This window comes from Schistocerca piceifrons, chromosome X (assembly GCF_021461385.2).
Source record: "Schistocerca piceifrons isolate TAMUIC-IGC-003096 chromosome X, iqSchPice1.1, whole genome shotgun sequence".
Taxonomy (NCBI): domain Eukaryota; kingdom Metazoa; phylum Arthropoda; class Insecta; order Orthoptera; family Acrididae; genus Schistocerca; species Schistocerca piceifrons.
Genome location: NC_060149.1, coordinates 213,096,012 through 213,122,059, shown reverse-complemented (window position 1 = coordinate 213,122,059; position 26,048 = coordinate 213,096,012). Strand labels below are relative to the sequence as shown.

At 43.7% G+C, this 26,048-nt stretch overlaps 1 protein-coding gene across 1 annotated transcript in view; it reads right to left on the bottom strand.

Moving 5' to 3' along the window:
* LOC124722253 (NACHT and WD repeat domain-containing protein 2) overlaps positions 1 to 26,048 on the bottom strand; it is a 312,786-nt gene that overhangs the window by 273,156 nt on the left and 13,582 nt on the right. Inside the window, exons 2-3 of the mRNA XM_047247442.1 lie at positions 24,613 to 24,701; positions 24,232 to 24,348 (exon numbers count right to left, since the gene is read on the bottom strand). Coding sequence (XP_047103398.1) covers positions 24,232 to 24,348; positions 24,613 to 24,701 — 206 coding nt within the window. The remainder of the gene's footprint in view (positions 1 to 24,231; positions 24,349 to 24,612; positions 24,702 to 26,048) is intronic.

Genomic DNA, 26,048 nt, shown 5'->3' with positions numbered 1-26,048 from the left:
CGTGAACGTCATCGACTGGCCGCCACGGGCGGCTGATAGGAACTCCATGGAAAACATGTGGGCTGAGGTCGCCAGAGAACTGGCCACGAAACCAACCAACTACTGCGGACGCTCTTTGGGACTGCGTCCTGGAAGCCTGGGAGGAAGTTGCTTCTTAAGGCTGTTACGTCCGACGGCTTATACATTCTATGCCAAGACGCGTGATAGAAGCACAAAATCATGAAGGATTCTGGATAAAATATTAGAGTTCTTAAAATGTTATGTTATGTCTTCTTTTTCGTCATGTTTCCTCATTGGGAGCTAGTGGAAGATCGCGTGGCAACAGAAAAGATACAATATGGGTTAGCTTTCCTTTGAGTTGCCCTTTTAATTCAAGTGGGTTTCTTTTGAATATACAGTTTGTTAAGTATTCTATTTTGATTTCATTTATACCCTGTCTACATACTTACAAACTAATCAGTGTAGATGGACTCTGTCACAGTAGTTTTTGTTATTTCAAATACGTCTCTCTCTTCCCCTCCATCCATGAATACATCCTCCGTCCTCCACACAATACGCCGACGATTTCATATTATGTTTACTCGCCGCCCGGGATTAGCCGAGCGGTCTCAGGCGCTACAGTCAAGGACTGAGAGGCTGGTCCCGGCGGAGGTCCAAGACCTCTCTCGGGCATGGGTGTGTATGTTTGTCATTAGCATAATTTAGGTTAAGTACTGTGTAAGATTAGGGGCTGATGACCTTAGCAGTTAAGTCCCATAAGATTTCACACACGTTTGAAAATTTATGTTTACTCGTTGTTAATATCTCTTCCATTCTCTCTCACACTCTCTCTCTCTGACACTATCGCCGCAAACGCCCTTCTATTACACTCCCCCAAAACTTTGTAAACAAATCTAGCGGTTTCCAATGACGCTACATTTTCTCTTTTAATTGCTGCTGTCTTTACTCTCTATCATTCCTCTCACCACCTATGAAACCGTATTCTTTGATCTCCCCTTCCCTATAACCCATTCTTCGTTCTGAGAAGAGTCCTTCCTTATCTCTCGGTCCCAAGATAAAACGAACTGTGGCACACATCTAAGTAAGAAATACTTTGCAAATATTTCACGATTATATTTTGCACTTCTGCACTTCTATCCATTCCCAGATCCCGCCCTCCTTCCTGTTACGCGTCCCTTGACATCTGCATCTATATCTAAATGAATACTCTGCAATTCATAATTCTGTGCTTGGCATGGGGTTCTGTGATCTGGTGGATTAATCTTGTATTGATGTGTAAAACGTGTAGGTTCATATATCACGTCAGGCGTAGATTTTTAACACACACAAGTAGCTCTCCTTCACCCCTAGTAACGCCAAGTGCAGAACGCCAGTAAGCTCCGTAGTTCAATATCCGCAGTAAAGATAACATCCCTTCGCTGCCGACTGGGCATTCGTTTGAGCTGTGACAGATGGAGAAACCCCGTAAGGCAGAGACTCTGTCACCAGCAAGCCGTCGTAAAATAGAAAACGTATTTCATTTAATGAACTAATGGCCATGTAAGTTCACAAGGCTCTTACTTTATTTGAAACTGAGACGTTGAAAATTGTGGTGCTGGACTGGGATTAGAATTCGATTTCACTGAGTTCCCGAAGACTGCAAACTCTTCTAGGCGTCCTCGAAAGGCACCTATCTGGTTTCGAATCCTGATCAGCACAAAATATTCATTATTTCATTTCAAGCCCTAGCATGTGCACTCCGAACTACTGGTGAAAAATAGTTGCATTTTAACGTCTCTTCGTGCGTTGTCAGCTGTAACGTGTTCGTTTCAACTCACAGCCACATGATGAGCTTTTTATCACAAAATTACAAGATCAAACGTTTCCTTACATCTTTTCAAGTTCAAACGTTCTTCTCTACCCTATTGGTGAAAACGGATTTGAGTTTGACGTTGTGTTCGTTGTGATCACCAATGACGACATGTGGATTCAACTTCGAGCCAGCAGAGTATTTTCCATCACATCATTGAAAGTACAAACATGCCATTCCTAGCTATTATTGGAAAAGAATTTGATAGCTGAAGTTTCTTCATGACCACGTGTGCGGGGTTTGAATTCTATTCAGCACAGAACTCTTCGTCGCCTGATGTCTAACTAAACATGCGCCCATCTCGCTACTGGTGAACCAACAATAGCTATTTATCGTCTGTTCCTGGCTAGAAAACGACGGCGCTAGATGCTGGGTTCGAATCCCAGTCAGGCAAAAACAATTCTATCGTCAATTAAGGTTCCAGCATTTCGCTATTGGTGAAAACATTTGATACTTAACTTCTGATGTTATGTACAGTCGCGCTCAAAAGTATCCGAACGACCTGAATTGCATTTCACCTGATTCCCATGCGACCTATATAACGCAGCTGTCTAGCAGGTCATCTAATCGCTCCTTGGTACAGTCGTTTGACTATTTAAAATGGTTCCAACAAATCACCACTAGAAAACACTACTCTGTATCGCAATAACTCAAGATGTAAAGTAATACCACGATACTACAAATATCAGAGAACACCTCAGCACAGATAAGATTGTCCTTAAGGCTTGTAAGCTCACATTTATTGCAATAAATGACATACCTGAAATATTAGCACTCTCATTATTACGTCAGATAGGTAATGCACGTAGTAAGTTCGTAGTATTCATGACTTCCTCTTCAAAGTAACATTCCATACTTGTTATTTAACACAAAATGTCATTAAAAATTTACGTTATTCACTAGCAGCTAGTTGAGAATATGTATGAATTTCAAATGACACGACGAACCGCCTCGTTCACCATATGGATTCAAACACAGGTCATGCAGGCTAGGCCGCGGTGGCCGTGCGGTTCTGGGCACTTCAGTCCGGAACCGCGTGACTGCTACGGTCGCAGGTTCGAATCCTGCCTCGGGCATGGATGTGTGTGATGTCCTTAGGTTAGTTACGTTCTAGGTTCTAGGGGACTGATGACCTCAGATGTTGAGTCCCATAGTGCTCAGAGCCATTTGAACCAATCATGCAGGCTAAGATTTCGTGGCTCACGGAAATTAACAGACATTCCTGACTAGGCATAAAGAGAGTGATATACCTCATTTTTGGACAGTATCAGCTAGCAAATATCAACTTTAAATTACATAACGTAAACATTTTTAACGGACGCGAATTCCTACCCAGCATCTATTGTCCCTGTTAACGAACTACGAGAGATGTTAAATATTGCCACTTCACAAGTAACTTACTTGAAATGCAGTGAGGTAAAGCTTTGTGTTGGACAAGGATTCGAAGCCAGAACCTAATCGGATTGTTATCGAAGCACAATCAACTTTGACATATCGGATTTTCTCGGCAGTAGCTAGATGTATTCACTGAAATGACGAGACGAAACATTAATTTTTCCTTCCCAGGACTCCAACCCGGCACGTATCGCTGTTATATTCTAGAGAAAAGGAACGTTAGGTATGGGTTTGTTACACCAGCAGCGACATGTAAGCATGTTTGAATTAGAAATAATATGACGAAGTGTTCAGTGCTGACTGATAATCGAACCCCAAACATATCGTTGTTGACTACACATAAAGAGACGACACTTACCGAATTTTTCTCCACCAGCAGCCTTGAACTTACAGTGATCTTGCAAATAGTTCTGTGTCTCACTGGGAGTAAAAAACGTCAGATATCGTTAGTGTGGCCAACGAATGAAAATGCATTAAAAATAAAAATTATTATCCACCAGCAGATAGGTGTTCTCATGCTAGAGCTTGATAATACATAGTGAGAAGTTTAGTGCTGGGACAGGATTCCAACCCATTCATGCGCAATATGTGGAGATGTTGAGGAATCTGCAGTTTTGAACAAACAACAAGTTGTAGTCGAGCTGTATTGTCACGAAGGGATCAAATTCCGCGTTAAGGGCGGTTTGAGTTGCATTCCCAGTTCAGAACCAATTTTATCGACATACAGAAGCTCAAATAAAAGATGGAATAAGTGTCCTGTGACCATACACAGGGTTTCTTTCATCACTAGAAATAAGTAACTAGTATAAGAGAGGTTACTGGTGATAGAGTTTCTACATGTCGCCACTCCTTACTTCATTGTGGTTCCACCTAACGTCTACTTGGTAGAGAAGGAATACCATGTTTAATGTGATTTTCAGACGACAATGCCATTATACCTTCTTGACTTGGCGTAGCCATAAGAGAATAGAATCTGCCCCTCCCTATCAAAAAACATCGGCAGAAGTTGGAATCCAACCGAGACCAACATCGAATGAAACTATCATCATTCCAACAGACCACCAAACCCTCTTCTCTACTACTCATTTCTCTATCACAACACCGTTGCGGCACACAAGATGAGAATTCTGACAAACAGGCTCCCTGCAGTGGTTTGCAGGACGTTCAGTACATTCATTTACTTGGTTGACCGAATCGCCATGAACTAGCTGCTGTCCGCATCTCGTGGTCGTGCGGTAGCGTTCTCGCTTCCCACGCCCGGGTTCCCGGGTTCGATTCCCGGCGGGGTCAGGGATTTTCTCTGCCTCGTGATGGCTGGGTGTTGTGTGCTGTCCTTAGGTTAGTTAGGTTTAAGTAGTTCTAAGTTCTAGGGGACTGATGACCATCGATGTTAAGTCCCATAGTGCTCAGAGCCATTTGAACCATTTGAACTAGCTGCCTTGGCTACCCAGTGCATACAATCGACTCTATTTTGTAATCACCGAAACAAAATAACGTAACTGCCACCTACACAGAACTGCCAACAGTGTAGGATGCAGAAATTTAAATAGGAAGTGTTCCTTTCCATTTGAGCTACACTATTGCGCTATCTGTTTGTTGAAACCATCGCGCAGTGCAAAAGAAATGCTGTAACTGTCTGTCTCTCAGAAGTCTATATCCGGCCATATGCACTATCTCACAGCACTGTGGAATGCCGAAGTTCTGGAGGAACTGTCATTCACTTCCAGAGGTGCTGTAGCTACGTCACAGGTATTAGCGTAACGGTAAGCATCGCGCACTGTTGATAAACGCCACGTGTTCTATTACATTCGCTACTACTTTTTTTTTTTTAAACGCAATTCTGCTGTCTGCTGAAGTTATCAATTTAATGGAACTTTGAACATAATTCTCCTCACTTCTCAACCCAAAATAGTCGCATGTGGAAATAAGGCTAACTTCTGCGTCATTTTATTCTTTTCGGGTTTAATAGACGGCCAGGCAGCAGATGCGATCGAAGCTTTTGTATTATGTATGGGGAGAGCGCATCGTGCCAAAATAGTCAGAAAAGTATTTTCTACATTAGCTCTCGTCTGGTAGTGGCATTTTATTCTTCTTCAAACCTTGTTTGACAGCTTTAACTGGGGGACTGATGACCTTAGCTGTTTAGTCCCCCTTAAACATCCCAACAACCACCACCACCACAGCTTTAACTCAGAACAAGTTTTCTACATGCATGTAATCAATAAACTGCATGTGCGTTGTCAGACTGTTATAGATAACATCAGAGAATTCGCATATATCGTTGATGATTAATTTCTCTCTCATGTTTAGTATTGTTTTAACAACACTAAAAGATACCTTACGAGAACTGTGCACTGTATTGTAAGAAATGAAATAAAACTACCTACGATAACCTTACGACGAAAGTAAGTCTGTTTTGATAAAACTGAGTGTCTGTACACAAGCGTGCCTCTATCTGCACGAATTAGTAAAACACTATTCACCTAGATTTCGATTGGGTCTGTGTTTAAATGGTATGCTGTGTCATACTCAACAGGTATGCAAATGTGGCATTTCATAAATAAAGTTACGTATTCCTAGAAACCCTAAATTTGCTTGTCAGCAGCGGAATGAGGCGTTACCTGTTGTGCAGCATTGTAAGTTTTTCACCATTGCACTTTGAGCTGAAAGTATTTTCTTGCGATTTGCTGATCAATTTATTTCCTTTATACTTATTACCCTGGCATGGGAGTCTTAAGTGAAGAACATTATTGAATTTCGTATCGTTGACGGTCGATTCGAATTTCTTCAGAGATGCTTGTATTGTATAGCAGCTTGGCAGTCAGAAAGCCGAGATCTACGACCATTAACACAACTTACTGAGTCGAGTTGCCAAGAGAATTTGATGTGTAAAGGTTTTCTTCTGATTTTGTTACAGAATTTTTTCTGGGAATTCGCAGCTCCATGAAATAATACACAAAAAAATCTCGCACGCGCTGCCGCTACTAGAGTTAGAACTGACGATTCTCTTAACCGTTGGAACATGAGACACGGACAGTACCACGGGGCTACGGACACACTGCTGCCAGCACGCCACTCTCGTCATGGTATTGGTCGCTAAGCCCCATAACGCATCGTGAAAGATATTAAAAGTTGTCACTTATGTGAAGAATAGCATTTCTTTCGCCAAAAAATTGAAATTTCGGTCTCAGCGTCTTAGTTTGCGTGAGAATTATATACCACGAGTTATTCAAATGGAAAGGGAATATCAAGTGAATTTAGCGAGGCAGTTCAGTACCATACGCGGAAGTGATTGCACTGTCACAGTGTTGCCAAATGGTTGTGACAGTGTTGTTGCCAATTCTCAGCTGTGCTAGGAACAGCTCTGTAGCGTTATAGGAGGAGAATCCTGTGTTCGTGTCATAGGAGGACACGGAGAGGAGGCGCGGGGTTTGGTTATTATGGAGCGTTTTCTCCTACCAGCTGTGTCAAACATTCAGGTGTGTAATCTTCCATCACGATTAGAGTTAGAGATGGGAATCAGGCAAAATGCAATACAGGTCGTTCGGATACTTTTGAGCATGACTGTACTTCGTTTACAATCCGATTAGGTGCTGGGTTCGCATCCCTGTCAAAAGCTTTATATGAAGGCATTTCAATTTTAAACATGAGCATACCTTGTTCGTTGTGAATGACACCATATTAAACGTCGTTGGGGATAGTTCCCAGGACGGTAACTGTTATGACAGGATTCCAAGTTCAGTACAAACATTTTCGTCATTTATTTTAAGGATCTGAATTGATAACCGATACTGGTGCAAACATCTATACTTCACGTCTCTTTATGCCTAGTGATCCGCTCTCAATAAGGCACAAACAAAGCTTAGCTTAGTTAGCAATGGCTATAGGTGCTGGGTTTGAATCCAGGTCCAGAAGGACGACGTTGGTCATGTCATTTAAAGTTCAAATTTGTGTACACGTAGCTGTTGATGTGTTATGAGAACAATGATATTACTGGTGATTCGCTGTTGATGTTGAGATTTCCTTAGAGTGCTTGTTGCCGTTTTTCTACTGGTTCGTCCAATATGCAGTTTCCACAGCCACTTGCCGTTGAGCGACCTTCAGCACGTGGATGGAAAACCCTTTAGAGAGCGAAAAACTTTTTTCCAATTGTCGTACAGCTTTGTAACTCCATATATTGTCTCAAGTATTTAATTTTGACTAATGATTACTGTACGATATATGTAAAATAATCAGTTTTCTCAGAACTTTTGGGATGTCACTTGATGTAATTGAGGTTAGTTTATGAGTGTTATGGGGTGTCTCATCGCTAAGAACGTGTTTTCTAATATGTTTTGTATGACGATATTAGTTGACGCTTAGACTGACTGCCATAAAGACTTTTGGTCTCTTAGTAATCTCTTGCGGTACCCATTGTGTGTAGTCAAACAGCTGTACCCCACGGGGTTTTGGTGCTTAGAGGACCTGCAACACAGCTACGTTATGTTGGTTGTATTCGGCAGTGACCCACTTTTATTGCTGTCAAGTTTACCTTTGTGAACTTTTCATTTCTGAGAACGCATGCTGTTACAGCCTGATTACCTGTAAATGCCACATTAATACAATAAATGCTCAAAATGATGTCCGTCAACCTCAATGCATTTGGCAATATGTGTAACGACATTCCTCTCAACAGCGAGTAGTTCGCCTTCCGTAATGTTCGCAAATGCATTGACAATGAGATGATGCATGTTGGCAGGCGTTTTTCGGTGGATCACGATAGCAAATATCCTTCAACTTTCCCCACAGAAAAAAATCCGGGGACGTCAGATCCGGTGAACGTGCGAGCCATGGTATGGTGCTTCGACGACCAATCCACCTGTCATGAAATATGCTATTCAGTATCGCTTCAACCGCACGCGAGCTATGTGCCGGACACCCATCATGTTCGAAGTACATCGCCATTCTGTCATGCAGTGAAACATCTTGTAGTAACATCGGTAGAACATTACGTAGGAAATCGGCATCATTGCACCATTTAGATTGCCATCGATAAAATGGGGGCCAATTATCCTTCCTCCCATAATGCCGCACCATACATTAACCCGGCAAAGTCGCTGATGTTCCACTTGTCGCAGCTATCGTGGATTTTCCGTTGCCCAATAGTGCATATTATGCCGATTTACGTTACCGCTGTTGGTGAATGACGCTTCGTCGATAAATAGAACGCGTGCAAAAAATCTGTCATGCTCCCGCAATTTCTCCTGTGCCCAGTGGCAGAACTGTACACGACGTTCAAAGTCGTCGACATGCAATTCCTGGTACATAGAAATATGGTGCGGGTGCAATCGATGTTGATGTAGCATTCTAGCATAGCACGTTTTTGAGATTCCCGATTCTCGCGCGATTTGTCTGCTACTGATGTACGGATTAGCCGCGACAGCAGCTAAAACGCCTACTTGGGCATCATCATTTGTTGCAGGTCGTGGTTGACGTTTCACATGTGGCTGAACACTTCCTGTTTCCTTAAATAACGTAACTATAAGGCGAACGGTTCGGACACTTGGATGATGTCGTCCAGGATACCGACCAGAATACATAGCACACGCCAGTTTGGCATTTTGATCACAATAGCCATACATCAACACGATATCGACCTTTTCCGCAACTGGTAAACGGTGCATTTTAACACGGCTAATGTATCACGAAGCAAATACCGTCCGCACTGGCGGAATGTTACGTGATACCACGTACTTATACGTTTGTGACAATTACAGCGCCATCTATCGCAAAGCGAAAAAAGTGGTCCAACAAAAACATTCATATTTCTTTACGCACTACACGAATATGTAATAAAAAATGGGGGTTCCTATTTTTAAAAAACGCGGTTGATATTCGTTTGACCTATGGCAGCGCCATCTAGCGGGCCAACCATAGCGACATCTGGTTTCCCTCTTCAAGATAGAGGAGTTTCGTTCTTTGTAGTTTTTTCGTTTTACGCTTATTTCGTGAGATATTTGGCCCGTATATGATGGTGACAGGACAATTATCGATGACAGACGATGAGCAACTTTGGTTGAAAGTTAAAATTTTCATGCTTAGCTGCTTGTGGGGAGGACTCAGTACAGCAATACCATGCTGGTGCAACCTGCCAGTGCCAGCTGAGAGTGAGCCCGGGTCTCCAACGCTCTTCTTGGTATCAGCTAGGGCGAGAACCTGAGAGCTGCCAACTCAGCGCCGTGTCTGTTGGGCCCTGCTGATGCAACCAGAGAACAGGTGGGCCTCCCGGTGAACAACCACAGCTGAACTACATCTGCTGGAAGTATGAATACCAGGAAGTGAGTTCACTTTCCGGCCTCTGTGTGAGCATCACTTTATTTATTGGACGACTGGAATTTTACCATATATAGAGAGGCTCACATGGCCTCTGGATGCAAGAATCAATCGACTGCTGGCGCTTTAACCACCGTATTGCTGAAGCCTCCAAAATTATTTCACCTGTTCTTCAAGTGCAGCACAGACGATGTAAAGTGATGAAAAAATATCCCAACACCAAGAAATATTTGATATGGAGTAATGAAATTTCGGGAATAGGTTTGTCTAGGTAACATATTTAAGTGATTAATATTGCAAGGTCACAGCTTAACAGCTGTGCCAGAAAAAGCTACTACAAATGTAAAATGCTAGTACACTAATAACTGTTTTAACAGCCAGAATGTTGAACGTAAGCATGCAGAAATGGATGCATTGGTATAGAGTTCCATGCTTGTTGCACTTGGTCAGTCCATACAGTTCCGGTTATGCTGGTTGTGGATAATATTGTAGCTGTCGCCCGTTGATGTTCCGTATGTTCTCGATTGGAGGCAGATTTGGTGACTGAGCAGGTCAAGGAAACATGTCGGCACTCTATAAAGCATGTTGGGTTACAAGAGTGGTATGTGGGCGAGCGTTATCCTGTTGTAAAACACCCCCTGGAATGCTGTACATCAATGGCAACACAACAGGTCGAATCACCAGATTGACGTACATATTTGCAATCAGGCTGTGTGGGATAACCACTACAGTTCTCCTGCCGTCATACAAAATTGCACCCTAGACTATAACATAACTCCAAGTGTAGGGTCCAGCATGTCTAGGCCAGTCGCGGGCCTCCTTCTGACCAACACACCGAGGTAGAACTGGCTTTCATCAGAAAACACAACAGACCTCCACTCTGCCCTCCGTTGAGATCTCGCTTCACATCACTAAAGCAATTGGCCGTTATTTGGGGTCATTGGAATGTACGCTACAGGGCGTCTGGCTCGGAGCTTTCCTTGAAATAACCGATATGTAACAATTCGTCGTGTGACTGTGGTGTGCCAGTTGCTGCTCGAATGGCTGCTGTAGACGCAGTATGATGCGTTAAGTCATACGCCAAACACGACGGTCTTGTCTCTCAGAAGTGCCACGTAGCCGTCCAGAGACCGGTCCTCTTGCTACAGTACCTTCCCGTGACCACTACTGCCAGCAAGCATGTACAGTGGCTACATCCCTGCCAAGTCTATTGGCAATATCGTAGAACGAACATGCAGCTTCTCGTAGCCCTTTTACATGATTACATACAAACTCAGTGAGTTGCCGATAATGGGGTTTTCGTCGCCTCAGAGGCATTCTTCACTAACATCAGCTTATTACAACCAATCTCATAAGTAACTAACACCTACAACCGTCACATCCCGTATTTAAAAAAAAAAAAAAAAAAAAATTGATTTGCCTCCTCACAGCGGAGCTAATACCACCGCCCTTATGCCACTGGCGCGAAATTTGAATAGGCATCATTTTTCAGATGTAGAAACATGCCTACCAACTTTTCTTAATCTCGCACAACTACTTCTTGGTGCTGGGATTTTTTTTCTATCACCGTATATTAATTACTTACCCGTAAGCAGGTGCTAGGCCTTACGTGTATTGTGCTTAGTGCGAGCCCTGAGGCGAAAATGCACGTGGCTGGCTGTGACGAGAACATATGTACTAGGCTGGTGGCTTCTGCAAAATTTCATCACGTAGTCCACCAATAAATAAACTGGTCCTTAAACAGAACTGTGTACTTATTTACTCACTTCCTCTTTTCCACCTCCTCACTTACAGACTTCAGGTAAGTATTTAACATACGTCATCAGTGCTCCTATTGCAGAGCAGGAGAGATGATTTTGGAGACATCGGCAATACGACAATCAAAGAACCAGTGATCGATTGCTACTTGCATAAAGGTTGCCTCGCAAGTCTCTTTGTATATGGTAACTGTGGTATTACGTTTGGGATTTTACTGTTGTAAATGACTTTATACAGGGCACAAATTTTAAGTTGACAAACCAGAAAACTTGAAAAATAAGCATCACATGAAAAAATGTGTAGAATCCAAAGTTGATTATTTTCGAGGGGGACATCTGCTGGTGCTAAAATTACCCCCGGCCCCCAGGGGGTGGGGCGGGAGGCAACTTTAAAATTTCAAATGGGAACCCTCATTTTTATTGCAGAATCAGATTCCACATTTAAAAAAACTACGTACATTTGTCTTAAACATATGTTTCGATTCTTGGTAGTCGGCGCTGTAATTCAAGAAAATCCATGTTCTCATTTTTGCGTGGAAAATGGTTACGGATAAATAAAAAATACATATTTACTTCGTAAATTTTGATTCGCTAAAACTAAAATTCTCCCTCTTTCCCCGTGTTTGAGAGAGAGGAATTAGAGTTTCACAAATGTTGACTCAAATATTAATTTTTTCCGCAAAATCGGATAAGTTTTGCTTGTTTCGTGGTCATGAGGCCACACAACTTTTTATTATCAAACAAATCATCTGACTAGCTAACTAACTAACCAAAAATCCTACTTACTAACGAGTGAACTCATTAACTCAAGGAGTAAACAAAGTAAAGGACTAACTGAGGAAAAGACTAACCCACTCGCTAACTAAAGATGAACGTACTCCCATTTAAGATTTGGTGGTCCTAAAAATAAACGATTTGTTTCGTTTTATTGTTGATTATTTGGAAATACTTGCAAGTACATGAATTTCGGGGTGCTTGTTTCCCATTAATCCCCTCGCCTCTCGCTTTCGGCCTGCTTGTTGCCAGTAAAGTTGTTGCATCTCACCGTTTTATGAAATCAAATGTTCAAAGTGATGACCTCCGGCTTCGATGCATTTATTGACTCGTACTGTAAATCCCTGCACACATCTTGATAACATATCTGGTGTAAATGCAGCGCAAGCATCTCTTATTCGTTGCATCATGTTTTCGCGAGTGGTAGGCGTTTCCTGATAAACGATATCTTTTAGATAACTCAATAAGAAAAATTCTGGCGAGGTAAGGCCAGGCGATCTGGCTGGCCAATTCACAGGACCTGCCCTGCCGATCCAGCGACCATGGATTTACACTACTGGCCATTAAAATTGCTCCACCACGAAGATAACGTGCTACAGACGCGAAATTTAACCGACAGGCAGAAGATGCTGTGATATCCAAATGATTAGCTTTGCATAGCATTCACACAACGTTGGCGCCGGTGGCGACACCTACAACGTGCTGACATGAGGAAAGTTTCCAATAGATTTCTCATACACAAACAGCAGTTGACCGGCGTTGCCTGGTGAAACGTTGTTGTGATGCCTCGTGTAAGGAGGAGAAATGCGAACCATCACGTTTCCGACTTTGATAAAGGTCGGATTGTAGCCTATCGCGATTGCGGTGAATCGTATCGCGACATTGCTGCTCGCGTTGGTCGAGGTACAATGACTGTTAGCAGAATATGGAATCGGTGGGTTCAGGAGGGTAATACGGAACGCCGTGCTGGATCCCAACGGCCTCGTATCACTAGCAGTCGAGATGATAGGCATCTTATCCGCATGGCTGTAACGGATCGTGCAGCCACGTCTCGATCTCTAAGTCAACAGATGGGGACGTTTGCAAGACAACCACCATCTGCACGAACAGTTCGACGACGTTTGCAGCAGCATGGACTATCAGCTCGGAGACCATGGCTGCAGTTGCCCTTGACGCTGCATCACAGACAGGAGCGCCTGCGATGGTGTACTTAACGACGAACCTGGATGCACGAATGGCAAAACGTCATTTTTTCGGATGAATCCAGGTTCTGTTTACAGCATCATGATGAGCGCATCCGTGTTTGGCGACACCACGGTGAACGCACATTGGAAGCGTGTATTCGTCATCGCCATACTGGCGTATCACCCGGAGTGATGGTTTGGGGTGCCATTGGTTACACGTCTCGGTCACCTCTTGTTCGCATTGACGGCACTTTGAACAGTGGACGTTACATTTCAGATGTGTTACGACCCGTGGCTCTACTCTTCATTCGATTCCTGCGAAACCCTACATTTCAGCAGGATAATGCACGACCGCATGTTGCAGAAAATGTTGGACTGCTGCCCTGGCCAGCACATTCTCCAGAACTCTCACCAATTGAAAACGTCTGGTCAATGGTGCCCGAGCAGCTGGCTCGTCACAATACGCCAGTCACTACTCTTGATGAACTGTGATATCGTGTTGAAGCTGCATGGGCAGCCGTACCTGTACACGCCATCCAAACTCTATTTGACTCAATGCCCAGGCGTATCAAGGCCGTTATTACGGCCAGAGGTGGTTGTTCTGGGTACTGATTTCTCAGGATCTATGCACCCAAATTGCGAGAAAATGTAACCACATGTCAGTTCTAGTATAATATATTTGTCCAATGAATACCCGTTTATCATCTGCATTTCTTCTTGGTGTAGCAATTTTAATAGCCAGTAGTGTTAAGTCAATAAATTTATGAATGTCGTTTTCTACGTTTTTCCACCCGAAACTAAACGACTCAAATGAAGCAAGCACCCCAGCTGTGAGACCTCTCGACAAACAAGAGTGATTACTCCGAATCTAATAAAAAATTTGGTTCGTGAGTCAGCTAGTTTTTTTAGTTAATGAGTTCACTAGTTAGTAAGTAGGATGTTTGGTTAGTTAGTTAGCTAGTCAGATGATTTGTTTGATAATTAAAAGTCGTGTGGCCTCATGAGCACGAAACATACAAGACTTATCCGAATCTGCGGAAAAAATTAATGTTTGGGTCAACATTTGTAAAACTGTAATTCCTCTCTCTCAAACACCACCCTACGGGGAAAGTGGGAGAGTTTTAGTTTTAGCGAATCAAAATTTAGGAAGTAAATAAGTATTTTTTATTTATCCGTAACCATTTTCCACACAAAAATGAGAACATGGATTTTTTTAATTACAGCGCCAACTACCAAGAATCAAAACATATGTTTAAGACAAATGTACGTAGTTTTTATGTAGAATCTGATTCTGCAATAAAAAATCAGGGTTCCCAATTGAAATTTTAAGGTTGCCTCCCGCCCTATCCCCAGGGGAGGGGTGGGGGCAAATTTTAGCGCCAGTAAATGTCCCCCTCGAAAATAATTAACTTTGGATTCTACACATTTTTTCGTGTGAAGCTTATTTTTCGAGTTATTCTGGTTTGTCAACTTAATATTTACACCCTGTATACAACGGTAAGGACTGGTGGACTATAGAGTAGTGTGGCAACTGTCGACATAGGAAAGCTGGACAGGAACAGAAACGATTAGTGAACAAGTAACACAGCAAACGGAAGATTTACTTAACTTGTATTTCGCCAAATGAATGAAGACTCAATACAAATACTGCAGCAAGATACAGAGTGCAGCTATCACGATGTCCACAAGGAAAAATTCTCTTTGTACTAAAGCACGAATGAAGAAGACAGAGCTGCGACCAGGTGACATCTGCGCAGCATTACGTTGCTAAATGGCTCCGAGAGTGAGTAAGCTGTGTCGCTGGCGTGTACGACTGGTTCTGCCAGATCCCGCGCGACTGCTATCGGCAACAGGCGGAAGTTTGCAGTTCCTTTGCTATGACGCCTGTCGCAGCAGGTATGGTATTGCTCTGCTGAATCGCCGGTTCTCCGTTTCTACTGCAGCTGCAAGTGGTGTGGCAATGTGTGTTGTGATTCCAGTTCGCGATAGTTGCAGAACAATGTATATCACAACCGCGGGGTCGTTGGAATAAGTGATGGCTCCCAGTTTCCACAGAAATACACTACACGTGTCTGCATGACAACATTGTTTTTGTCGTGAAAGTTCTCGATCACGCCCTGACCAGCAGTTTCCACAGAAATACTCGTGTCAGTGAACCTTCTGTAGAAAAAAGTAATATTATCGCTGACCAGCTCAATGATGTTCTCACACATGCGCCCTGTAAATAATAGGGCATCCGAAATTTTTTGGAAATTTGTGGTAAGTTCCTATGGGACCAAACCGCTAAGGTCATCGGTCCCTAGTCTCACACACTACCTAATCTAACTTAAACTAACTTACACTAACGACAACAAACACACCCGTGCCCCAGGGAGGACTCGAACCTCCGATGGGGGCAGCCGCGCGAACCGTGGCAAGGCGCCCAAGACCGCACGGCTACCCCGCGCGGCAGGGCATCCGACAGCATCAATATTGCACAAGCTTGTAGCCACAGGAGAATGTCGACTTGACTGCATCGCCTGTGCGACTGGCTTTCTGAAATCCCCTGCAAAGCATGCGATGTTACTGGCAGATGTGCAGCTCCCTATTATAAAGGCGAAAAAGGTTATTACGCTTTACAGGAGAGGTCACTACTGTGGAACAATTAGACAAAGAAAGTTTTCTTCCTCACAAGCAGTGCATGGAAATTCTCATGGAAATTTTAAACCTACAACCAAAGATACTCGTCATCTGTTATCGATAATGGTCATGTCACCATCCTGGGGTCCGCCACCGGTAGCTGAGGGGTCAGCGCGACAGAATGTCAATCCTAATGGCGCGGATTCGATTCCCAGCTCGGTCGGAGATTTTCTCCAGTCAGGGACTGGGTGTTGTGTTGTCCTAATCATCATCATTTCATCCTCATCGACGCGCAAGTCGCCGAACTGGCGTCAAATCGAAAGACTTGCACACGGCGAACAGTCTATACGACGGGAGGCCCTAGTCACGCGACATCTATCTACCATCCTGGGGTGTCACACGTAAGCCTGCCATCTCATATATATCCGAAATGAAACAAAATGTGAAAAATGCGATTGGCCAGGGATGCACCTATGCATGAGGCTCACACAATGGGTAGGAATGCATTATCCATAAAGGTCAACGAGCACAACCTTCAACACAAAGTTAGGTTTTTTAAATGGCACATGTATGTTTTTCTACAGAAATAAAAACTAGAGGTACATTTAGTGATGACAGACTGGGTTTCACTGTTATAAACCTGAGACATTCTGAAACATTAGACTTATGGATGGCAACGGCGCCGCGATATCTGCTGTAATACGCAGAGCTACGTTCCTGCACTGTCCTGCAGCCTGCTGTAAACAGACCGTTATCAGTACACACGTTCTACCTATACTGTTCAGTCTACTAATGTCTCCAGCTCGGGCCTGCTGTGCTGCTGTCGGCGTCAAACAGGAAAATACACTTTACACGCCGCACGGAGTGGCCGTGCGCTTTGAGGCACCATAACACGGATTGCGCGGTCCCTCCCGCTGGAGGTTCGAGTCCTCCCTCGGGCAAGGGTGTGTGTGTTGTCATTAGCATAATTCAGTTTAAGTGTCTGCCCCCAGTAGCGGAGTGGTCAGCGCGACAGAATGTCAATCTTAAGGGCCCGGGTTCGATTCCCGGCTGGGTCGGAGATTTTCTCCGCTCAGGGACTGGATATTGTGTTGTCCTAACCATCATTATTTCATCCCCATCGACACGCAAGTCGCCGAAGTGGCGTCAAATCGAAAGACTTGCACCCGGCGAACGGTCTACCCGACGGGAGGCCCAGTCACACGACATTTATTTATTTCGTTTAAGTAGTCTGTAAGTCTAGGGACTGATGACCTCAGCAGTTTGGTCCCTTAGGAATTCACACACATTTGAACACTTGACACTTTTCACGTGCGTTTCAGACAGTGCTTTCCTTGTTTTGGTGTGGCTTGTGGCATTTGCTGTCTACTCGTCGATATGCCGGTCTTCAGTAATGGAGAAGAACTATATACACTCCTGGAAATGGAAAAAAGAACACATCGACACCGGTGTGTCAGACCCACCATGCTTGCTCCGGACACTGCGAGAGGGCTGTACAAGCAATGATCACACGCACGGCACAGCGGACACACCAGGAACCGCGGTGTTGGCCGTCGAATGGCGCTAGCTGCGCAGCATTTGTGCACCGCCGCCGTCAGTGTCAGCCAGTTTGCCGTGGCATACGGAGCTCCATCGCAGTCTTTAACACTGGTAGCATGCCGCGACAGCGTGGACGTGAACCGTATGTGCAGTTGACGGACTTTGAGCAAGGGCGTATAGTGGGCATGCGGGAGGCCGGGTGGACGTACCGCCGAATTGCTCAACACGTGGGGCGTGAGGTCTCCACAGTACATCGATGTTGTCGCCAGTGGTCGGCGGAAGGTACACGTGCCCGCCGACCTGGGACCGGACCGCAGCGACGCACGGATGCACGCCAAGACCGTAGGATCCTACGCAGTGCCGTAGGGGACCGCACCGCCACTTCCCAGCAAATTAGGGACACTGTTGCTCCTGGGGTATCGGCGAGGACCATTCGCAACCGTCTCCATGAAGCTGGGCTACGGTCCCGCACACCGTTAGGCCGTCTTCCGCTCACGCCCCAACATCGTGCAGCCCGCCTCCAGTGGTGTCGCGACAGGCGTGAATGGAGGGACGAATGGAGACGTGTCGTCTTCAGCGATGAGAGTCGCTTCTGCCTTGGTGCCAATGATGGTCGTATGCGTGTTTGGCGCCGTGCAGGTGAGCGCCACAATCAGGACTGCATACGACCGAGGCACACAGGGCCAACACCCGGCATCATGGTGTGGGGAGCGATCTCCTACACTGGCCGTACACCACTGGTGATCGTCGAGGGGACACTGAATAGTGCACGGTACATCCAAACCGTCATCGAACCCATCGTTCTACCATTCCTAGACCGGCAAGGGAACTTGCTGTTCCAACAGGACAATGCACGTCCGCATGTATCCCGTGCCACCCAACGTGCTCTAGAAGGTGTAAGTCAACTACCCTGGCCAGCAAGATCACCGGATCTGTCCCCCATTGAGCATGTTTGGGATTGGATGAAGCGTCGTCTCACGCGGTCTGCACGTCCAGCACGAACGCTGGTCCAACTGAGGCGCCAGGTGGAAATGGCATGGCAAGCCGTTCCACAGGACTACATCCAGCATCTCTACGATCGTCTCCATGGGAGAATAGCAGCCTGCATTGCTGCGAAAGGTGGATATACACTGTACTAGTGCCGACATTGTGCATGCTCTGTTACCTGTGTCTATGTGCCTGTGGTTCTGTCAGTGTGATCATGTGATGTATCTGACCCCAGGAATGTGTCAATAAAGTTTCCCCTTCCTGGGACAATGAATTCACGGTGTTCTTATTTCAATTTCCAGGAGTGTATTATGGTAATTTACATAGAGTAAATATCTCTGGAGCGAGCATTGCGTTCTGCGCATGTTGTCAACATTAAACCAGGATTGTCACGTGTTTTCGGGACTTCGCTGTGCGTGTGTGCTTTCTGCAGCGTTTGAAGTTTATAATATCAAGAGTTTTTGTTGTTTTTCACCGTTTGTTGATATTGTAATAGCGATGGTGAATTACTGTTGTTGCTACGGATGCAAAGAAAAATATATGGAGGGATAGTAACTTTTCATGGGTACATACCATGTAGCTCTAATTATAGTTATCAAATGGTTCAAATGGCTCTGAGCACTATGGGACTCAACTGCTGAGGTCATTAATCCCCTAGAACCTAGAACTAGTTAAACCTAACTAACCTAAGGACATCACAAACATCCATGCCCGAGGCAGGATTCGAACCTGCGACCGTAGCGGTCTTGCGGTTCCAGACTGCAGCGCCTTTAACCGCACGGCCACTTCGACCGGCTAATTATAGTTATCATATTAGTAAGAGAAACTGTATATGTTTAAAAATTTCGAGACGCATTATAATTAAGGCTTGATTCTGTAGACCTATTTTTCTACGATTTTATGACTATATAATAGATATTACGGCTCGTACAAAAGCTTACAAGTAATCGATTCCTCTCGTAAATTTGCTAGTGGAACAGGAAGGAAATGGTTAGTTGTTTCAGCAAATACTATCCTCCATGCATTTATCAGTGACTTATCGATTATGTATATAGATTACTCGGTCTACTATTTATTTAATAAACTGGGAGCAAGTACGTAAAATGCGTTAAATAAATACTTCAAAGTGTCACCAGTAAGAAAAATTGTGCCTTAGGTAGCAAAAACGAGAAAATAAATACGCAGAAATAACAGAAAAAAAGGACGAATTAGCAGGGATATAATCGCTAATGTGTGGCAAATTCCGTGTTTTTCGGACACTTGCAAAAGTACTAGCATACTGTCAAGTCGTTTTGCAAGACTATCACTGCAAAAATGTACGTCAGGCTCTGTAATACTATAAAGTGCCGTATCACACCGAAAGCTATCAAAAATCGAGGACATCTGAACTGTGACACCCATCGCAAAGAAACAGGATGTAATATCACTTGCCCTTAAAAGTTACGTTGCTGGTTTATTCCCGGTATCAAATGGATACTGTTAAAATGTCAGCGCAATATATATATATATATATATATATATATATATATATATATATATATATATATATATATATATAATCCACGACACTTACGAAAAGAATCTGTCTGTACTAGGGATGTAGTGACATTCTAAACATACGGACAAACACACGACGTCCCGAGAACACGTGACCAGGCCGGCAATGTATGTTGACAACACAAAATCTGTTCTGCGCATGTGAATGCTCACTCCAGAGATATTTACTCTATGGTAATTTACGGCGAATGTCACACAAGAGCAGACACATGTGTAGCAACTTAGGCTGAACGCTACTCCTTCGCATCATACCATTTCCAGCATCTGCACAAGTCTCATGGAAACAGGCAGCTGGGCACCAGAGATCATCAACGTACAAACACACTAACAATGACAACGAGATTGCTGCCCTGCCTGCTGTAGTGCACAGTCCTGAGGTGAGTGTACGACAGACTGCACGTGGTTCTGGAATAAGCTGAAGTAGTGTGTCGAGAATTTTACATGGGCATACGTTTCATCCGTATCGTATCTCACACCGCCAAGAACTGTGCAGGAATGTCTTTGAAGTCCACACTGAATTCTGTCGTTTTGCACTTCAGCCATTGCAAGGTAATCCTGACTTCTTACGTGATATGTTGTTTATGGATGAAGCTTTGTTCACAAATCATGGCCATGTGAATCTACAGAACATACACTACTAGTCCATGCAAAATACCCATTGGTTTCACGTTGTTGCTCATCATGCTCAATGGGCTGTCAATGTCCGGTCCGGCATCATTGGTACTCGTGTTGTAGGTCCCTATTTTTATGAGAAAACATTAACTGAATAGTGAGATGCATCGTTTCTGAAAACACTCTACCCTTTCTCGTTGAGGACAGGGGATTGGAAACGCGACTGTCAATGTGGTTCCAGCATGATGGATGCCCCCTCACACTATGCACGTGTTTCCAGAGAAGTTGTGGATGCATTGTTTCCAAATAGGTGGATAGGACGAGGAGATCCTGTGAGCTGGCCATCCTGTAACCCGACTTGACGCCGTTAGATTTCTGTCTCTTGGGTACATTGAAAGAGTGTGTGTACCACGAACCATCAACGATGCCAGAGGATATGTAACAAAGTATTACTGCTGTGTGTGCGGCAATATCTGTGGAAACACTACAGTCCGTGTAACGCTCACTTGTTCACCATCTACACAAGTGTATTGATACAAACGGTGGACACTTCGAACACCTCTTGAGTGATGCAGGTTCATCAGATGTGACGTTACTGGTTAGTTGTGAGTGCGTTTTCTGTGCTCGATGTCATGTCCGAACATGAAGTTTCTGTAGGCTATATGCCACTAATAGGCCTAATTGTGTTTAGGGCACTGAAATCACGTCGTATCATCAATGAACCTCTACATTTCAGTTCTGTAGCAAAAAACAAACATGTCTCATTTAAATAAACATAACATTATGCTGAAAGTGATATGTGTTTAGTTTTATGGAGTTTGCATTCCTGCCCAACATGTGAGCCCCTGACAGCACACCACAGGATGGTGCAGGCACCTCTTGCCCCGCGCATTACAGCAGAAATCGCGGCAATATTCCCATTAAAGTCTGATATTTCAGAATGAATGAGGTTTAGAACAGCGTAACCAAGTCTGCCATCACTAACTGTACCTCAAGTTTTCGTTTCTCTAGAAAAAAAAAATACACGTGCCATTTAAGAAAAAAACTTGGCTTTGTGTTGAAAATGGTGATGCATTCCTGCCTAATGTGTGAGTCGCTGAAATAGGCTTGGCCAATTGAATTTTTACGTTTTGTTGCATGTCGGAATTACATGAGATGGCAGAGTTCTGTGGGACACCCTACTTATCTATAGAAGCTGGACCTAGACCTACGCAGCCGGCCGGAGTGGCCGACCGATTCTAGGCGTTAGAGTCTGGAGCCGCGCGACTGCTACGGTCGCAGGTTCGAATCCTGCCTCGGGCATGGATGTGTGTGATGTCCTTAGGTTAGTTAGGTTTAAGTAGTTCTAAGTTCTAGGGGATTGATGACCTCAGTAGTTAAGTCCCATAGTGCTCAGAGCCATTTGAACCATTTAGACCTACGCAGAATGGAAATACTCCAAATTCCTTTCCAGAACCAATGCCTGAATACAGTTCAGCTAAAATCTCGCCTGGACCAGTGTGGTCTGAATACAGCACGCAGGAAGCTAGGGTAACATCGTTCGATGAGTAGCCTCTTTCCACTAGTCAGTGACCAGAAACAGTAAAGCGGAGTACTTTTACAACGGTACTGGTGATGAAACAGCGTGTTTTCATTGTGGTGGTGGTTTGAAGTATTGGTATGAGAAGGATTATCCACAGAAAGCACTCGCTCTGTGGTTCTCCAAATGTATGTTTCTGATTCGTGCAAATGGCACTGAATTTGTGGAAACTGTCTGTCAAACGAAAAATGCGGTAATTACAGCAAATAATGTGTCAAATATTAAACTAGAGGCAGATATTCCGAAGAAAGCAGTGTCATCCGAACAGCACATGATTGAGGGTACTTGTCTGTGTTAAATTGGCCTGCAGGACGAGCTGGGTGCAATAATTCATCCATGTTGGCACATTACTACCTGTGGTAAATGGACGGTCTCCATTTCCTCATGTGTTGCATTTTGGGAGCGTATAGCAGCTACAAGTACAGTAATTATTCAATGTAATTAAGACATTAGCAGCAAATAGTGAATTTCTCTCTTTGCAAAATGTAATTTCCACAGTTTGTGAATTAATATGTATGTGTTTAAAGCACAATAATAGTCTTTCTTTTCTGTACGCGAGCTCATATATGAAGGGCTTATTTCAATAGTGGTACAAGTCCATTGTTGCTCATTCTGAGATACAGAGTCCTAAAGTTTAATGAGCGCTGAAATATCTGCAGTTGAGATACCAGAAATATTCAAGTATATATAAAGTAATGTCTAATGCTTTTAGAGAGCCTTGCCACCATAGTTCTGACTTCAGTCTGGTGTTATTGTACATAATCTTCACCTGTGTCATTTGTAATAACAGCAATAATTGTTAATCAGTAGCATTATTTATATTTTTTCTAGTGAATAACATGATGCCTTAGCTATGTCCCTTCTAAAGTGGTGCGTGACAGAGATTTTAATGTGGAAATATTTAATGTGAGGAAGTGTTGTGAGTTCTTCAAGAGTAGGCCTAGTTATTAACATTCAGACGCTCTATTTGCTTGCATGCTTATGTGCTTAGTGTCTTATTTTAGCTAACATGTATTTTTCTGCAGTTATAAGCTGGGTCAAGTTAGATATATGACATTGAATTCTTAGGCCTGGCTATTGAAATGTGAGCTATTGACAGACATGAAAAACTAGCATTGGAGTATATACATTAGAATTTTGAGCACTAATTTAGTGAATATGTGTATATGTGAAAATTAACTTTCATTTTGTTTTGCACTTCAGTTGCATTTTCGCAATATTGTGACATCACATTAATTGATTTGAGTTGTACAGTGTTTTTTCATGCATGTGCCTCAGCAGAACTGGTGTAAACATCGCACTTTTGCATTGTCGCCATATTTTGCAGACTTTTGGAATGTTTCAACATCTTAGATATTTAAAATAATTAATTAACCATTCTGTTGCATTTTTAACAGTGGAGCCATCTGTTGGTGTCAGTGAGCACTGCTTGTGGTTCAAAGAAAGAACTATCCACAATTTTACAGTGTAGCCACCTAGTCAGTAAAGTAAACATAGTTGACAAAATTTTGGGTGTCATGGGGATGGGTGCGCTCCCCTCCCTTCTCTCTCCTCTCTAAGGAAGTGCTGATGCTGCTGTCAGCGAAATACAAGATGTGTAATCCTCTCAGCTGTAATATGACACTGCAAATAAAACAGTACTGCTGGATGCTGCGACAGCGTTTTCGTCCAGAACATACACTGCCCCACTACTCACGAGCTCCGACTATTTCAAGGATGGAGAAGAAAACTCACCATGCCCTTTCAAAGAATCTTCCTGTAATTTGCTTGTAGTGATTTACGGAAATCACGGAAAATTTAAATCTGCATAGCTTGAGACGGATTTGGGCCGTCATCCTCAGTGAAAGAACGCATATTTGTTTTAAGGGCTTCAACGGCGAATTGAGAAAATAGTAAACGAAGGTACGGATGTGAGTAAGATTTAAAGGTGTAGAAAAGACAATTTCACCGATTATTATACACAAAACCTTTAACATAGTAAAATCCATTCGACAGTTTCAAAAGATCTGCTGTAACACTTTCGTCACAGTACTGTGTATCTGAGTTATTCGGAAAATGAAATCTTACCACAAAATTTGGACCCATGGAAAGTCTCTGGCAGTTTTCAATCTCTTTCATGCACAACTCGGTTGTCATGTGATCGTCGGTGGCTTCGTCTCGGACTCCCCATCGCATGTCTACCACCTGTAGTAACAAGATTTACACGAGCAAGTAAATTATCAAACTCATTACGCAATGCTTTCTTGTAGAAAGCATTAACTTTCATTATTTGAGCGAAACTACTCAGTCTTAGTAGCTGCACGATATTTAACCAGTAGAAAGAAATTTCACTGTAACAGGAAATCGTTCTTTTTACTATTGATGACAACTTCGACAAATCACTTTTTCTAAAATTTGTTCCATGAGAAAGTTGAAATACTATATTTTCTGATATGATTGCTTTGTTACCTGAAATTCCAGTCCGTGTTTCTCTCGACAATAGTCTTTCAGTCGCGGATAACACTGAGCCATAAGAGTGTTTCGCTCCATAGTTGTATCTGTAAGAGGAAAGGACGTTCTTAGCGTCTTTATTTATCTTAAGTATCTGAAAATAAAAACTATTGAAATCCTACTAAATCAATCAATAAATAAATAAAGCGACGTTAATGTTACAGAAATATCCTATAAATTGTAACGAACAAAGAGGTGACAAATGCCATGGAATAGCGACATGCACATATACAGAAGGCGAAAGTATCGCAAACACAAGGTATAAAAGGGCAGTGCGCTGGCATTTGTACTCAGGTGATCCATGTGAAATGATGTCCGGCGTGATTACGGCCGCGCAACGGGAATTAACAGACTTCGAATGCGGAATCGTAATTGGAGCTAGATGCATGAGACGTTCCAGTTCGGAAACAGTTAGGGGATTTAATATTCCGAAATCCACAGAGTCAAGAGTGTGCCGAGGATACTAAATTTCAGGCATTGCTTCTCACCACAGACAACACGGTGGATGATGGCCTTCACTCAACTACTGAGAACAATGGGTTGTGCGTAGAGCTGTCAGTGCTGACAGACAAACAACACTGCGTGAAATAACCGTGGAAATCAGTGTAGGACGTACGACGTACGTATCCGTTAGTACAATGCGGCGAGAAGTTGCCGTTAATGGGCTATGGCAGCAGACGATCGACGCGAGTGCCTTTGCTAACAGCACGACATCGGCTGCAGCGCCTCTCTTCGGTTCGTGACCTTATCAGTTGGACCCTAGACGACTCGTCGGGTGAGTCCCGATTTCATTTGGTACAAGCTGATGGTAGGGTTCGAGTGTGGCGCAGACCCCTCCCCCACCGAAGCCATGGAACCATATTGGCAACAAGGCACTACGCAAGCTGGTGGTGGCTCCATAATGGTGTGGGGTGTGTCTGCATGGAATGGACTGGGTCATGTGGCCCAACTGAACCGATCATTTACTAGAAATGGTTATGTTCGGCTACTTGGAGACCATTTGCAGCCATTCATGCTCTTCATCTTGCCAAACAACGATTCGCTGGGTTATCGAGCCACAGCTGTTCGCGATTGGTTTGAAGAACAATCTGGACAATTCAAGCGAATGATTTGGCCACCCAGATCGTCCGACATACATTTATTGGACATAATCGAGACGTCAGTTGGTGCACATAATGCTTCACCGGCGGCGCTTTCGCAACTATGGACGGCTAAAGTGGCAGCATGGCTCATTATTTCTTCAGGGGACTTTCAAGGACTTGTTGAGTCCATGCCACGCTGAGTTGCTGCAGTATGCCGGGCAAAAGGATATCCGACACGATATTACGAGGTATCCCGTGACTTTTGTCTCCTCAGTGTAAAATGCAAGAATAGCTGAAACATCAGTTGGCGCT